Here is a 16,092-nt window from a genome sequence, read left to right on the forward strand (position 1 = left end):
AAATCCTTTTAAAATATCAATGTAGTTTAGAGAGTTTATGAGCATTATCTTAAATCTATATTAAAAGTGAAGGTTAACTTTGAGTTTTAAAATCATAGATTTATCAAATTCTCAAAAAAGAATGGCAATTCAACAAGACTATAAAACTAGTTTCATAAAAACTAGGGATCATATTTCCGAGCAGAAAAGCTCATTCGTTTAGACCATCTAATTAAAGAAATGTGAACATTTAGACAAGGCCTGGACTGGGCTTACTTTTAAAATGCAATAATGTGATTCCCTAAGGTAGAACAAATGAGAGAAAGTTAAAAAAGAGTTCACCTGTTGAGAGAACAGACATGTAAAGGGCCAAAAATGCATTTACATGAAAATAACTTTAAGTGTTCTAGGTACAAACCATTTTCATCTACTTGTGAAAACACATCCTAAAAAACTTTACATGGTAACATTTTTTAGTGAAATCTCATTTTTGTAGGCTTATTTAGACTTTGCACGAGTTCAAATAAGTCCTCCTCCAAAAGTAAAAGGAAACAGTGGAACGAACTAGGAGGCAAAAGACATTTACAGAGATATAAACATAGGCATGTACATATGTAAATATATTAAAATATAATGATAGGGATAGAGGTCTATGTACATATATTTATAGGTTAAGTATTAAGGTAGCAGATGGACATTGGGCCTCTACTCAAGTCCTCCCTCAAGACAAGAACACTTTGTTCTAATAACCTGGCATTCTGTGATGCTCACCTTCCTGACATGATCGCTGAAGACAAAATGGGTCCATAAGCTAATGTGGTGAAGAAAGCTGATGGTACCCAGCTATTACAAGATAAAGCATCTTTAAGGCTTGAAGTTAAACAAGCGGCCATCTAGCAGAAAGCAACTAAGCCCAAATGGAAGAAGCACACCAACCTGTGGGATCTTGAGGCATCCATGGGATGAGGTATCAGGCATCGGAAGACCCAGAACAAACAACCATTTCGATGCGAACGAGGGGGGTCAGAATGGAGACCCAAAGCCCATCTGTAGACATTGGACATCCACTCACAGAAGAGTCATTAGGAAGGGACAAGCCAGCCAGGGTGTAGCCACCAACACAACACACAACATTCAGTCTCTGCTTCTTCAATGCTTCTCTCCCCCACTATCATAACCCCAGTTCTATCTTACAAATCTGACTAGACCAGAGCATGTACACTGGTACAGATAAGAGCTATCGACACACAGAATCCAGGACAGATACACCCCTCCGAATCCAGGACAGATAAACAGCTCAGGACCAATAATAAGAGTAGTGATACCATGATGGTAGGGAGAAGATGGGGGGAGAAGAGGGAGAAAGGAGTAACTAATCGCAATGACTGATGTACATCTTCCCCCAAGGAAGGTCGAATAACAGAAATGTGAGTGAAGGGAGACAGTGGACAATGTAAAATATAAAAATAAAAATAATTTATAAATTATCAAGGGTTCATGAGGGTGGGGGGGTGGAAGAGGGAGAGGAAAAAGAGGAGCTGATATCAAGGGCTCAAGTAGAAAGAAAATGTTTTGGACATGATGATGGCAACATATGCACAAATGTGCTTGATACAAGTGATGTATGAATTGCTATAAGAGCTGTAAGATTCCCCAATAAAGTGGTTTAATAAAATAAAATAATAAGGGGGAAGAAATGGGGAGCTGATGTCAGGGGGTCCAGTGGGGAGGGAATGCTTTGGGAATGATGATGGGGCATACGAGCAAACGTGCTTGACACACTGGTGAATGTGTGGATGGTGATAAGAGATGTAAGAGCCCCCAATAAAAGTATTTAATAAAAAAATAAAAATTAATAAATAAATCCTCCTTAAAATTCAAATGAATAAGGATTTACTAACATCACAGCATTTATTTACTATAGTTTCTGTTAAAATGCATATTAGGTGAGTAAGAGAAAATAAGTCACTCCTGGCAAACTCATATTTTTAAATCATTTTTTATTTTTAAAAGTTTAACTAATTTTAATTTTGTTGCTGGCTTTGTCACTGTTAGGAGAAATAAGGCTCTGAATAAACAGATAAATCATGTTCACCAAATAGAAGACTCAATATTGTTAAAATATCAATCCCTTCCCAAATTGCTTTTAAAAAAACACACAAAAAAATTCCAGCAGGCCTTTTCATAAAATTGACAATCAAATTTTTCAAATCTATATGAAAATGAAAATATTTAACATAGCCAAAATAATTCTTATAAAAAGAACACAGATGGAGGGTTTGCACTACTTGATTTCAGTATTTATTATAAAGCTGCAGCCATCGAGCGTGCGGCGGCATCGAGGGGCCTGAGGGAACACACGGAGTCACTGGAATAAAAGACAGACAAGAAATAAGAGGCCAAGGGATTCGCTGGAGAGCTGTCAGTTCAATGGGGACCGATGGTCTTTCCAAGAAATGGTGCAGCAACCACTGAATTAACCTCCACCTGAGCTCACACAGTCCGCAAACATTTCCTAAAAAGAGATCATAGTTTACACACAGAAGCTAACCATATAAAACATCTAGAAGAAAATATAGAAGAAACCACTTCCCAATCTTATGGTAGCAACAATTGCCAATTGCCTACAAACAGGCCCAAGATACTGACAAAATGGATTTTATCAGATTCAAAAACCTAACAGCATAAAGATAAGCGGGGCGCTACAAACTATATTTAAAACATTAAGTTCTAGACTCATAGCTGATGAAGACTTCCGTAAGATTATAACAAGAACTCATAGAACTCAATAACAAGAAAATGCATTTTTCAGACTCGATAATGATTTTGAACAGATACTTCACTAAAAATATATATATACGCCAATCATCAATAAGGTCATCAAAACATGGTCAACACATTTAAGCAACATGGAAATGTAGAAATGCAAATAAAATTCGCAAGAAACCACTACACTCTCACTAAGTTAATGCAAGTGTTGACAAATTACAAGGAGGTGGAAAAACTATCATATATTGTTGTGGTGTTGGGAATGTAAAATGGTATACTCACTTTGGAAAACAGTTTAGCAGTTTCTCAACAACTGCTTTCCTAGGGATTTGTCCAAGAGAAATGAAAGCCTGTCCACACAAAGCATTACCATTGAATTTTTATAGTAGCTTTATTCATAAGACCCACAAACAGGAAACAACTTAACACCAATAGATAAGTGGATGAGGCAATTCTTTTGTTTCCATAATGAAACACAAGGTTAAGTAAAGAAGAATTGCTACTAGGGTCCCAGTTCATCCGTGAATGGGTTTATTCCAAACACAATGTTGCTGACCCTGTGCGTCACCAGTGGATGGCTGCAGACAGCTCTCAGTCCCGTCAGTGTGTCTGCAAAAGGACACACGTCCAGCCAAGACGGTAGCTTCTAAGCAGATCTGCTGGGCCAATTAAATGCCAGGCACAAATGTCAGCTCAGGGGTTTTGACAACTATTTGGGGGGATTCTGAAGAGGTCATGTTGATGGATTTTCTAGAATGACACAGGATATTCACATGAGCTTATTGGGAAGAAGTTTTAAGAAAATGAAAACTTCACTGATGAGAGAAGGGAATGGAAAGATGCTTCTTGGAACCTTTGCCCATTTCGACAGGGCACCTGCTCATTCTCCGAGGGAGGAAAAGGTTGTCCTACAAGAATTTCATTGGGAAACATTCCCATCCAGCTCTGACCCTGCCCTTTCAAATTTCTTTGTGTGCCCATAACTCAAAGGACACTCTCTCGAAGATGCCAAAATGGTCGTGTCGATGCAGCGTAAATCAAAGAGAATAGAATTATTCAGAGGGAAAAACTCCAACTGACTGCAGTCAAGTTGATGCCAACTCACAGCGACCCTACTACAGGACAAAGGACACCTGCCTTGGCTTCTCAGGCTGTGCACCTTTATGGGAGCAGAAAGCCTCGTCTTTCTCCCGTGGAGCGGCTGGTGGGTTTGAACCAAAAAGCCTTGTGCTTAGCAGCGCAAACGTGTGCCACCACAGTGCCTTCAGAATACAGTTACCAAAAAAAAAAAAAAGCCCACCATCGAAAGTAGATTTCAACTCACAGCAACCCAGAGCTGGCTGCCCAGGCCATAACTCTCGACGCACGCAGACAAGCTGGCCTTTCTCTGGCAGAGCAGCTGGTAGGCTGGCTGCACTGCCAGCCTCCAAGTTTTCAGCCCAACACCTGACCCAAACCACCGCCAGGGCTTCTTCAGCGAAGGGTGACAAAGAGGGACACGCCACCCTCTGAAGTCTAGAGACCTAAATGGAAGATAGGTTGAGAAGCAATTGCTCCACATTTGGATATTTTTGTTTAATAAAGGTGTCTATGGTTTATCCTCATATATATCTCAAAACTCATTCACCTGTACATATCCTTCTAAATTTGGGGGGACAAAAAAGGAGGGGGGCGCCCAATGGCTGACCATTCAAAAGGAAACTTTAAAAACAAAACAAAAAAAAGTATTAAGGCGGTGGATTTTTTTAAAAAAAACAAAAACCCTTGGGTTACATAATTTACACAAAAGCAATGCTCTTGTCCCTTGCACCCCTGTGTGGGGCTGGAGGGGAGGGGACGGGGCTAGACCCCCTTCTCGGGAAACAGAGTGGGGCCAGCTTTGGAGAAGGGAAAGAGTCTCCCATCACATGGCATCCCGCGACTTTTGGAATGACTATTTTAAAAAAGAAAACGTGATCGTGTACACTCCGAGTCCTGGCCACACTGTGGAACTTGGGGAGGCTCGCTCCCTCTGCTGTCACCCTCACCGGTCCAGTTTTTAAATCCTGAGTCAGGCGCCAAAACAAAAACAAGAACTGAAAAAGAAAACAAAACCAAACAGACAAAGCCATGCCAATCTCATCTTTTTTTTTTCTGCGCAAGTTAGGTTTTTCGAAATAAAGTGTGTAACGCAGCTAAGGAAGAGTCCGCCTAGAAGCATTTGCGGTGGACGACGGAGGGCCAGACTCCTGCTTGCTGATCCACATCTGCTGGAAGGTGGCCAGCGAGGCCAGGATGGAGCCGCCGATCCACACGGAGTACTTGCGCTCAGAAGCAATGATCTTGATCGTCATCGTGCTGGGCGCCAGCACTGTGATCTCCTTCTGCATTCTGTCCGCAATGCCGGGGTACATGGTGGTGCCACCAGACAGGACTGTGTTGGCGTAGAGGTCCTTACGGATGTCAACGTCACACTTCATGATGGAGTTAAAGGTAGTTTCGTGGATGCCACAGGATTCCATTCCCAGGAAGGAGGGCCGGAAGAGGGCCTGGGGCAGCGGAAACGCTTGTTGCCAATGGTGATGACCTGGCCATCGGGCAGCTCATAGCTCTTCTCCAGGGATGAAGAGGAGGCAGCGGTGGCCATCTCCTGCTCGAGGTCTAGGGCGACGTAGCAGAGCTTCTCCTTGATGTCACGCACAATTTCCCTATCTGAACCTTTACAGGAAAAGTGTGCAGTCCCCTGACTTAGAGAATCCCTGCTATGGTTCTTGTGGAAAACGGTATGATCCAAAGATGGCAACTATAGTTTTTTCCATCTTACATTCTCTTTTGTAGTGTGATCTAGACACTCCCAAGAGAAGTCTAATGCTTTCCCCCATCGAATCCAGACTAGTCTGAGTGACTTAGTTAGCCAACAGAATACGGTGGAAGTTACTTCTGGGGCTTGCAAGACCAGGTTGTAAGAAGGCTTTCAGCTTCTGCTGGGAATCTACCGGAACATTCATTCCTGAGATGCTCCCTCTGAAAATCGAGCACCACACTGTGAGGAGCTTGAGTTACAAGGAGAAACCAATGATAGGCATTTCTGCCTACTGTCCTAGCTGAGTCCCAAGAAAAGAGCCAGACTCAACAGCCAGCCACGGTGAGGGTCTCCTGCCCAGCCTCATTTTCAGAGAACTGCAACCCCAGAAGACATCTAACTACATCTGCATGGGAGCTTCTAAGTGAGACCCATTACACGGGCCCAGTCAATTTCCAGAACTGTGAAAGATATTAATATAGGCTCGTTTGAAGCTACAATGTTTTGGGGTGGTTTGTTATGCAGCAATAGCTCATTGAAACACCATTAAACTAAAACAAATCTAAGAAAGTTTCAGATGAGAAAGTCTAGTCTGAAGGAAGTCTGAAATAAGATCATCCCTGTAATCACCAGGCAAACCCTACTGGTGTTTCCCCTTAACCCTAACCCTGCTACCACCAGGCAAACCCTACTAAAGTCTCCCCTTAACCCTAAATGCCAGAAGTAGCCAGGAGTGGCGGGAGTAATAAGCAATATTCCAAAAGTAGCACTGGGATTTTCTTAATCGCTAAGCATTCCACCCAAATATGTCAGCTCACCAGAGTTTTACATCTCAAACCCTCAGAGAGGAATGAAAAATATGTTTTCTGATTCTTAAAATCACATCAGGATTGATATACAACACTCAGCTTTTACACTGTTAAGTAAGTAGATGCAGACTTCACAAGGTTCCAACTGGAATGAAGACTTCGTGTCGAAAAACATGATTGTCTTCTGTCAGAGAACTGGGTTGATATAAGTGGGCAGTATATAAATTGGATAACTAAAATTGGGGGAGATAAAGGCATGAAGTGGTTGGCTTACAAACTTTCACAGGTAGGGGAAAAATTCACAAGATTATAGGGTTAAGGTATAGATGTTAATTGCAATTGTGAAGCTAAGAATTATATACAGGTGCCAGGTTGGCAAGGGGTGGATTGAGTTAGTTAATTGTGCCAGCCTGGCCGATAATCACATGTGGGGCTGGTTGAAAGGCAGAGGGATAAATGGGTGGTGAAGCCTCGCCTTTCTAGTTCTCGGGTCTCTTGCTTTGTGATGGTCGCGCCAGGGTGCAGCTGCCTTAGCAGTTCCCTGCTTCAGCTTGCAAGATTGACTTCCTACAAGACATCCCCAAGGAGAAGCCGCATGGATCTATCCCGATGCAGCCCTGGGTGCTGGAGCAACCGTGTGGCGACCCCTGCTAGTGCTGAGATGCTTATTCGTTTACTGACTCAGCTTTCCTCCTGCAGTCGGCATCATTGCCTCTGTTTTGTGAGGTGGAGGACTTTCTGGACTGGTGTTGGGTTAATGGGTTAATGTTGGACTTGTGGGCTTGGGCAGCATTGGGTTGGGATGTTTTCATGATGCACATTTTCTTTACATAAAACTCTCTCTTATACATGAGTTGCTGTGGATTTGTTTCTCCAAAGTACCCAGACTAATACATTATTGAAGTCTTACAAGATGACAAGTAAATTCATTTAACCTAGATATAGTCAAGCTCTCAATATATGGCAAATATTAGCACATGGTCCTTTCTCTACAATAACGGTGTGCTTAGTAACAAAAGGCCCCTTGCTATTCTGTTTGCATCAGCTGCTCCTCTTTGAAAGGTAAAAGGTAAAATTTATTCACAACATGTTTCTGATATGTGCCAGTTACATGTGATCAACTCTTTAGCCTTGAATTTATGATTCTGCTCTAGAAGATCATACATCATATTTTCAGTGATATTACTTTAAGCCACCTCAAAAATCAAAGTTTAAAGATTGGGTATATTTAGCATACACCAGGTACCCTGGCTGCCAGGCTCTGAAAATAGAGGGGGCTTCAAACAGTTCTTGGGAAAACAGAATGAAAAGATAATAGGATTTTCCCCCAAACATTTTGAAACCCTTCATATTTCTTCAACTGGGAAAAACTCCATTCAGAAAAGCTGAGTGGTGGTGCTGCAGCAGTAACCCAGTCATGGCTGAGCAACACCAGGGGCCACAGAATGGTGTGTTTATTTTATATCTAATAGGAACACTTAAGATTCCTAATGTCTTTAGTTCTATAAACTGTAAATTTATCTAAATAGTCATCTCTGTAACTATTAGTCGCCCGAATGGGGAAAACACGTACACAGATAATGTTTTAAGTGGAGAACATCCCAACTTTTAGCTGCCTCAGCCACTTCAGCACATGCTATAGGCAACGAATGACCTCAAGGGGAGCTAGCAGTGAGAAATGTGCCTGTCCCCGACCCATTTCATCCAGTCTCGGGCGGTGTCCTCCCTTCAGTCTGACTAGGTCCTGTCGCAGGTCCCTAGGATGGCGGTGACAGAAGTAACCTCTCTTTCTTCAGCTGCCCTTTCTACTCCCACGGTGACCCCTTGAGAAGCCTCACTGGGTCAGGTAGCCGGGCTGAAAAAAAGCCCATTCCCCCAACACCAAAACCTCAGCGGAGAAGCTAAAGTTTGGGCAAGAAGAGCTTCGATGGTGGTTGGCCAGACCCAGGTAGAACATCAGAGACCCATGATTGGAACCCGGCACTCTGGTGCCTGGGACTCAGCACTTAGATCCTGCAACCAACTCTCCCATGGTTGCTGTCACTTCTACAGTGGGCCTTCAATTCTATGTTCACCCTGCAGTACGTAATTATCTAAATCCATTCCTAGCACGCATAACCTTTTCAGAGGAAAAATACTGCAGCTTACTCTCCCAGCGTAGCAAATGGGGCTATGTTACAGGACTTAAAGATAACTCAAATATTGGGCATTGCCTAATGAAAAAAACAGATGAAGCCCTGGTGTTGCACTGGTTAAAGCACGAGCCTGCTCACCAAAAGGTCTCGAACCAGCCAGCTGTAGTGCCAGTAAGAGAGGTGGCCCTGCTTCTGTGAAGACTCAGCCTCGGGCGCCCACGGACAGCTAGTTCTGCTCCGTCCTGCAGAGGCGCTGTGAGATGCAATTACTCACAGCAGTGGTGGCTGGTTTTTGGTTTCGTTTTTTAAGGGAAGTGGGTTTAGGGGACTTTGGGGGGGCGGGCAGGTAATTAAATTGAGGGATACCAATACTCTGAAAAAACAAACAAGCAAATGACCATACAGTTCATATTTTAGTGTCCTGTGTGGTCTTGTATTGAAAGTTTAATAATCTTGAGCATAATATAATGCTGTGACTATTGTTAATGGTTAAAATATACATAATCAGCGTCTTTTCCGGTTTAGAATCCATAACAACAATGAATCTTATTCACATCCTGTGCAACTCCATGGGGATGCTGCGAGGCAAGTTTCCATATATGGTCATTTTTCCCATAGACTCCCCCAGGTCATACAGGATATGAATCTGGTTCATTGTAACAAGGAAAACAAGCGATCGCTGACAGCTCATGTGTATTTTTGCGAATTACAGACTAGCAATTAGGAAGACCGATAATAAAGTAAAAATAGGAAAGAAAACCTGAGTGAGAGTGAAAAAAAATAGCCACCAGGTATTTGTATTCCATTTTTTTGATACTCGCTGAAAAAGTACATAAATACCAAGAGGAGGAATAATTCCTATCTTACTTTAAAATATCATTCTGTGACTAAAAACTGTGATGAGAACTACTAACAGCGAAGAAACCCAAAAGGACATTCCCCTCAGAACTTCGAGAACAAGGAAGGAGAAGGTAGCACAGCAAGACAAGTTAAGAACAAGCTGTACCAGGCCAGGGTCCTGGGTGACTGTGGCACACTGGGAAGCTCTGTGACACATCAGTACTTGTCATGTTTGTGAACTCAGTAGTCTGTGGATTCTATTTTTTTTAAATCGTGTCCAACTTGTTCAGGTCAGGGCTTACTGCAGACTTGTTCGTTGCTGTTCATTCTGACTTGTGGCGACCCCATGTGCATCACAGGGAACGGCTCCAGAGGGTTTCAGGGCTGTGACTTGTCAGAAGCAGATCATTAGGCAGCTCATCATCCAAGGAACTCCTGGGTGGGTTTGAACTGTCAACCTGCTGACTAGTCGTCACGTGTTTACTCATTTGCTCCATCCAGGGCCTCCTGAGTGTAGGCTTGGGGGTGAGTTTTTATGTGCATATTTAGATATTCATATTTTATCTCTAAGTAAAATGAAGGCATGCTAAATCTAATACAGTGAAATTCTAATGGCCAGATTAAAATTGTCAGAGAAGAAATTGGCTGATGTTCCTAAATTACCTAGCTTCGTATGGAAAATACCACCCAGAAGGAAAGTCGCAATGTAGTACTACAATGTCAGACATTGTGAGAGTAGTAACAGCAGTGTCTGAAACAATGATTTAATAAGAACTAAGTGCTTATGCTGAGAAACGGTCCTGTTGTGAACAGCCACTGCGGAAATGGCCTTGGTCACTACAGACACTGAAATGGATTCACGGGCCCTACACCAAAGCAGCAGACCCAGGTTTAATCGCACTTTGATCGATTGCCAAGAATGGCCCTGAAATGCACATAAAAGGGAAGTGTGACTCATTTCTTTCTCTATCAAAGAGATGCCTGTTTAATTATACAGTATCTTGGTGACTGAATATTGCTAGAGTATACACATTTGACTATCTCCCACATAATGGCTCAAAATTTGGGATAATTGCCTTCTTCTTGGTAATACGGTACCACACTCACTATTAGAACTGAGAAGCTGCCAATTCCAGCTGAATGCATTCAGAAGTAATGAAAATGAAGGACAACAGCTGGACTTCACAGGGCAAATCACATGCACCCTAAATCATCTCCAACATTTGGCTACCCAAAGCGATGTGGGTACCCAGAGGTTGACAGGTAGATAGACCTGTGGGCCAGCATCATCAGCACAGGCCTTCACATCAGTACCTTCCAGCTTGACGCTCTGCAAAATGCATGTTCTGGCTCAGTCTATCTGGGGTACAAAGGTGCATTGTCAGCAAAAGCTGGAACCAGCATGAACCAGTTTGTAATCCTGCATCTGGGCTAGCGAGAACACCTGCCACCTGCCACAGGCAGCCACTATCACGCTTAGCGAGGTGGGCAGTCTCGTGCCACCTCCTTGTTGGCCCTTTGGTGACTGCTCTTTCCCTTCACAGATGCCATCCATCTCTAGAATTGATTACAACTACTTAGTAGATGGCAGTGGGATCATATGACACTATCGGGCTCAGGGGGGGCCCATTTCTCAGAAGGAATGATGTTGCTCTCTTCACTGGGTTAATAAGGCAGGTGCTTGGAACACACTGAGGAGGGCACAATTCCCACAACAGCACATCCTAAAGGGGACCCTGGGGACTGGAAAAAGTCCAACATGAAAGGAGAAGGCGGGGGAGGACTGGGTCCAGCAAATGCTAATTGAATCAACATTAATCATACGTGGAGTATTTCCTCTTCAGAGAATAACTGACTTTATCAGAGCAGGTGCAACCATAAAGCAGCATCGCTAAACCAGTTTTCTTTACTCCACAAGGTAAAGAGAAAAAAAAGATGAAATGTTTTTCTCCCTCTATGAACTTTGCGTTGGAAATTCTGATGTTTGTGTGGAAGTCAATGTATGGATTTTATTATTTTAGATGATGTACCCAAGGTATGTAAATAATGACCATCCCTGCCAACAAAACATTATCAATAGTGGGTCCTTCTTAAATCTAAATGATTCTGGCCACAGAAACTGAACTTGCTTTTCCTTGAAGCAGATGAAGGGCAGACCTCCGATACCCATTTTAGCCATGGGAAATTCCAGTCAAGGAAAAACTCGAGGGAACGCACATTGAGGTGATAGCACGTGGGGTTACTAAGGTACAGATGCTCCACTTTCTCTGGGAAACGGAAAGTCTACGCTGATAGAAAACACCCATTTCCACGTGGGAGATTCAGAGCCTCAACGTCAGAGAAATGAGCTGGCACGGTGGGAGGTCCTCACAAAAGTGATGGCAGACACAAAAGAATCTTAATTCTGTTGTCATAACCACGTAAGTCTGTCATTTTGATGAGCTGGGGTGAGGGAGGGCTTACTCTTGCAGGTAAAGCGTGTAAATCTTTTCATTGTTTTTAAAGCAGTTAAAAATCACTTAAATCAAGCAATGCCATTTCAGTGAACTAGAAGATGTTACAATGTGATTAGTACTACAAATTGTGTATCTGAAAGACCTGCGACATAAAATCAATGTCATCCAGAATTTGACAATGAAGGCACTGGGATGGCTTTCTCCTCTGAGCAAGAAGCAAGGGGATGAGAAAGGAAATTAAAGAGTCATTGGCAAAGCAAGTTTATGACAACAGAGATCAGAACAGTGGTGACCGCTGGCAAGATGGAAGGTAATGTTGGCTTTGAAAAGACACAGGATAACTTTATGGATATAGACCGATTCTGTTAGCTTGATCTTGACGGTGGTCACATGGGTACAAGAAGGTAAGGCAGACCTTAGATTTATGCATGTTACTGTACAGATAGAAACCACCCCTCAATTTAAAAAAGTAAAAGCCTCCAGTACAGTACACGTACTGCCACCAGAAATCAGGTCTAAGGATCATAAATTGGAATATATTAGGGGAAAAGTTTACCTTTCCAAGGCCTAACACCGTACATTACACAGGGGAGAGATGCTTTTTAAGTATTTACTATGACAATTTAGTAATAACAGGAATACCTCCGAACATAATAATAAATTCCAAACGTGACCATTTCTTCTAATTATGATAACTATGGATAGTTTTCAGCCTATAAAATAGCTTCTAAAAGGTGGAAATCAAAGGCTTGAAAATTTATGTCTGAAAACACAGACAAAAAATACTGAAGTCGACATGCAGGCTTAGGGCATTTTCAAGCGGAGAAGGCAGTCCATTCTCAATACTTAACTACTGACAGGATGAGCCTATGGGTACTCTTCGAGTGACAAAGAAGACACAAACCTGAAAGTCAGTAAAGGAAACAAAAAAGGCTGTAGCCCTGATGATGGTGTTACCTTCTGAATGATAATCTGCTCTGTAATCTGGTAACTATGGAGACCAAAAGCAACCAGCCGTTTTCAAACATCGCACATTGCACATGAGTGATATTGTCAAAGAACAAGTTTGAAGATCAAGAATGACTGCATGCTTGGTAAACCTGGCTTGACAACATTAGAGTACCTGGTCCCCAATCTCTCCTCCCTAACACAGACTTTCAACTGCCATTTCAGCTAAATAAAGGAAGAGGTATCGTTTCTCCTGGATATATAAATAGGCTTGCTCCTAGACAAACAGAATTCCTTGACTGAAATAAAACAGGAGTGTCCGCATCACTGGATAATCTGCTTCTATCTCTTGGATGACAGGGACTCTAGAGGGACCATCACCTGTATTCGATTTACTTTAATTGCTAGAAAATAATATTGTCACATGTCGAGTGGGACATTACGTCTCACAGTTGCTCTATCTTGACCTTGAGGTGGTAGTGTCGTAGTTTCAGAGATGGAAAGCTTCGGCGGTGAAGCTTTAGACCCCTTAGATCAGCCAATGAAGAAACAAAAGAGCTGAGGGCTATTAGCTCTCTTGAAATGCTACTATCCTGGAATAAATCAGCTGTGTACAAATAGCCACACGGATCACTTGAAATAGGAGCGTGGAGGTGGGGGAGGGGGGAGGGGGGTGTCAAAATGCAGCTTCATAAGAAATCTGAAATTTCCCTCACTCCCTGCCCTAGTCCCCTCTCCACTTACGATAGTGCCTTGTAATTTTTAATGATCTAGGCCAGCAAGTTGAGTCTATTTAGAAATTCTGAATGGTCACATTGGCTTATAGATGTTAGCAAAATATTCTGCAGAGCCTGTACAACTGCCTTGACGGGTTCTATCTTTCTGCGCCCCATGTTAAATAATCCTCAGATCATGTAAGTGGCTCGCCGATTTTCAAATAGCCATTTCAGCTGCTGTCCAGCCCAGCCCATTGTGCAGGGCCTGCTCTGCACAGAAGCATTTTCACCGTGTAAGTTTTAAGACCGATATGATGCTGCTGGGCTGTAACACTAGCCAGCATCTCAAAATTTGAGCTATTTTATGTATGTGTGTGTACTTATATATAAACACATATATACACATATATCATATATACACACACATATATCATCCCCTAAAATAAAGCTTATTTCATATTCTTTATTTAATCTACATATGCCATCTACCCTAACATTTTTGTAAAAATATGGAGGAAAGGGGGGGGGGGCAAGGACGCCTTCTCTCCCTTTAGATACAAATGTGAAGCTCCGCTCTCCTTTCTAATAAACACTATCTTTCCAGACCCTCCCAGTATCTATTTTCAGCTTTAAGCACCATCAAGGATCCCACAACAATAGATCAGTGACAGACCTGATCCCATCAGTTAACACGTTCTGGAGACTGGATGCGATCTTCCTCTCTCCCTCCTGGAGGCCTGGTTTTGACCACTCTGACACCCTGGCCTGAGGGATGAATAACCAGCTCCTGAAGGAGGAGTCCCTTGCCTGTGACCAATTCCTTTGTGATGAGAGCCAAAAACACAAACGATGTCCATGACCTAAGGCATACCGTGACAGCAAGCAGATTTCTAAATAGCCAAGAAGTGGGATGCATGTACTTACAGGAAGATTCAGTGCCAAACATGGCTGGCTCCAGATGCTGCTTTGCAAAAAAAAGAGAGAGAGAGAGAGGGAGAGAGGAGGAGAAAAAAAAGAAGAAACGGCGAGGAGAGAGCACTTGTGAGAGATGAGCGCCTACACAGCGGGGGTCATGAAGCCAGACAATGCGGTCCAAGCCGTGTCCAACTGCCAGATTCTTCTCTTGCGAGCTTCAGCTTTCTCCCGAGTGATTGAAAAGCAAGGTCTCCTATAGAGCCGAACCCCAAAGAGCTGCTTGTAGAAATCCAGCAGGCAAAGGCAGGCCGACGTGGCTCTCTCGGAGATGCAGTGAGGCAGGGCTAGGTAGCAGCAGCTACAGCGGATACTGCAATCCCCAGCCCTGCTGTAGCAGTAAGACAATAGCAGGGCTTATGCATACACTGCATGACGTCAGGGACACTGCACAGACTGGCTGCGCTGCTTGAGCCACAGGCTCCAGGGGCTTCAGGGGAGGACTCTAGGGGAATTCCTTTGTCACAAAACGCTGAGGACAGAGGGCACAGAGCAGAGACAGTCCTTTCCCTGATGAGCCAGCTCTCCACCCGGCAAATGAGACCTCCAGGAAATGTAGATCGCAGCTTGACAAGCAGCACCCAAGCACAAGGAGATCATGCAGATGAGGGCTCTTGGTTGTATGCAGCAAGTGGAACTTTCACAATGGAGTGAATACCAGAAAAAGAAAAGAAAAGAAGCCTATCTGTGAAAACAATGCTGGAAGATGCTTCTCTGAGTGCACAGGAGGCTGGCAGCTGCAGGCGTGAAGGTGAGTACATGACTGTATAACTTCCAAACACAGAAACACGAGAAAAGGAGGTAAAATGCTGAGAGCACACTGCAGGGCACACAGCAAGCACTCGCTGTCAACCTAGCCTCAGTTCTTTCGCGACTAGTGCTCGTGTGTGCACACCAGCCCTAGGAATGCATTCATCTATTGCGCTGACCCTACGGCTTTCCCTTATTTCTCTTCATTTGTGTCTCGTGAGGACTGCTGCCATGTTCCAGAGCGACGTGTCATGTCAAGACTGGGGGCACATACTTGTAGATACCTGTGTACAAGGGAGCTTTGTGACCAATGTATTTCCTGTGAAGCTGCATGTGAAAAAATGACTAGCTACTGACTCACTGGACAAGGAAAAGTCACCCCGTAGCTTGTTCTTAGAAATCCGGTTTATGTTGTTTCTTTTCTCTATTCTATTGGGAGCTCCCACTAGTTTTTTGTTTTCTTTTTTAAAGAAGAAGAGAAACACAGAAGTTCTCAAACTTCCATTAGAATGTCTCTCGGTGGCAGACACAGAACGAAGTTCTCTAAAATACTGGAATGCACAAAAGTAAACACATGTACAATAACATGTCGAACACGAGGGAGAGGGCTCCAAAATATTTGTGGGAAAACTCCATTATGTATTAGTTCCGTTTTTTCATGAACTTGTCATATAAACATGCACATATGTCACATCTACTATATCTATAAATTCTCCCATAGTCCCACGGTTTTTTACTCTTATCAAGTAAGGCAGCTAAGTCTCCACTCCCTACACACTCGTCCAGGATGTCTACCCTTTACAATACTGTCTGATGCTCACAAAGCCATGTCCATATCGAGAGTCACAGTTCATAGAAATCAAATTCTGACGTATGAATGTGGCGCTGCAAATTGCTATCTAAGAATACCATACATAGCTGTTCTGCACTCTGTAG

At 43.1% G+C, this 16,092-nt stretch overlaps 1 protein-coding gene across 3 annotated transcripts in view; it reads right to left on the bottom strand.

The window, feature by feature from the left end:
- Nucleotides 1–14,772, bottom strand: part of ST7 (suppression of tumorigenicity 7) — a 212,503-nt gene extending 197,731 nt beyond the window's left edge. The window contains exon 1 of one of the 3 annotated variants that reach the window (XM_045288752.1): nucleotides 14,359–14,768. In XM_045288752.1, the coding sequence (XP_045144687.1) occupies nucleotides 14,359–14,380 (22 nt within the window). In that variant the 5' untranslated portion in view covers nucleotides 14,381–14,768. Of the gene's footprint in view, nucleotides 1–14,358 lie in introns of all 3 variants that reach the window. The other 2 variants (XM_004707768.4, XM_045288753.1) reach the window with 2 other exon arrangements.
- Nucleotides 14,773–16,092: the final 1,320 nt, after the last annotated feature.

Source organism: Echinops telfairi, unplaced genomic scaffold, assembly GCF_000313985.2.
Source record: "Echinops telfairi isolate 266 unplaced genomic scaffold, ASM31398v2 ScPeMD7_23;HRSCAF=83, whole genome shotgun sequence".
NCBI classification, from domain to species: Eukaryota; Metazoa; Chordata; class Mammalia; order Afrosoricida; family Tenrecidae; genus Echinops; species Echinops telfairi.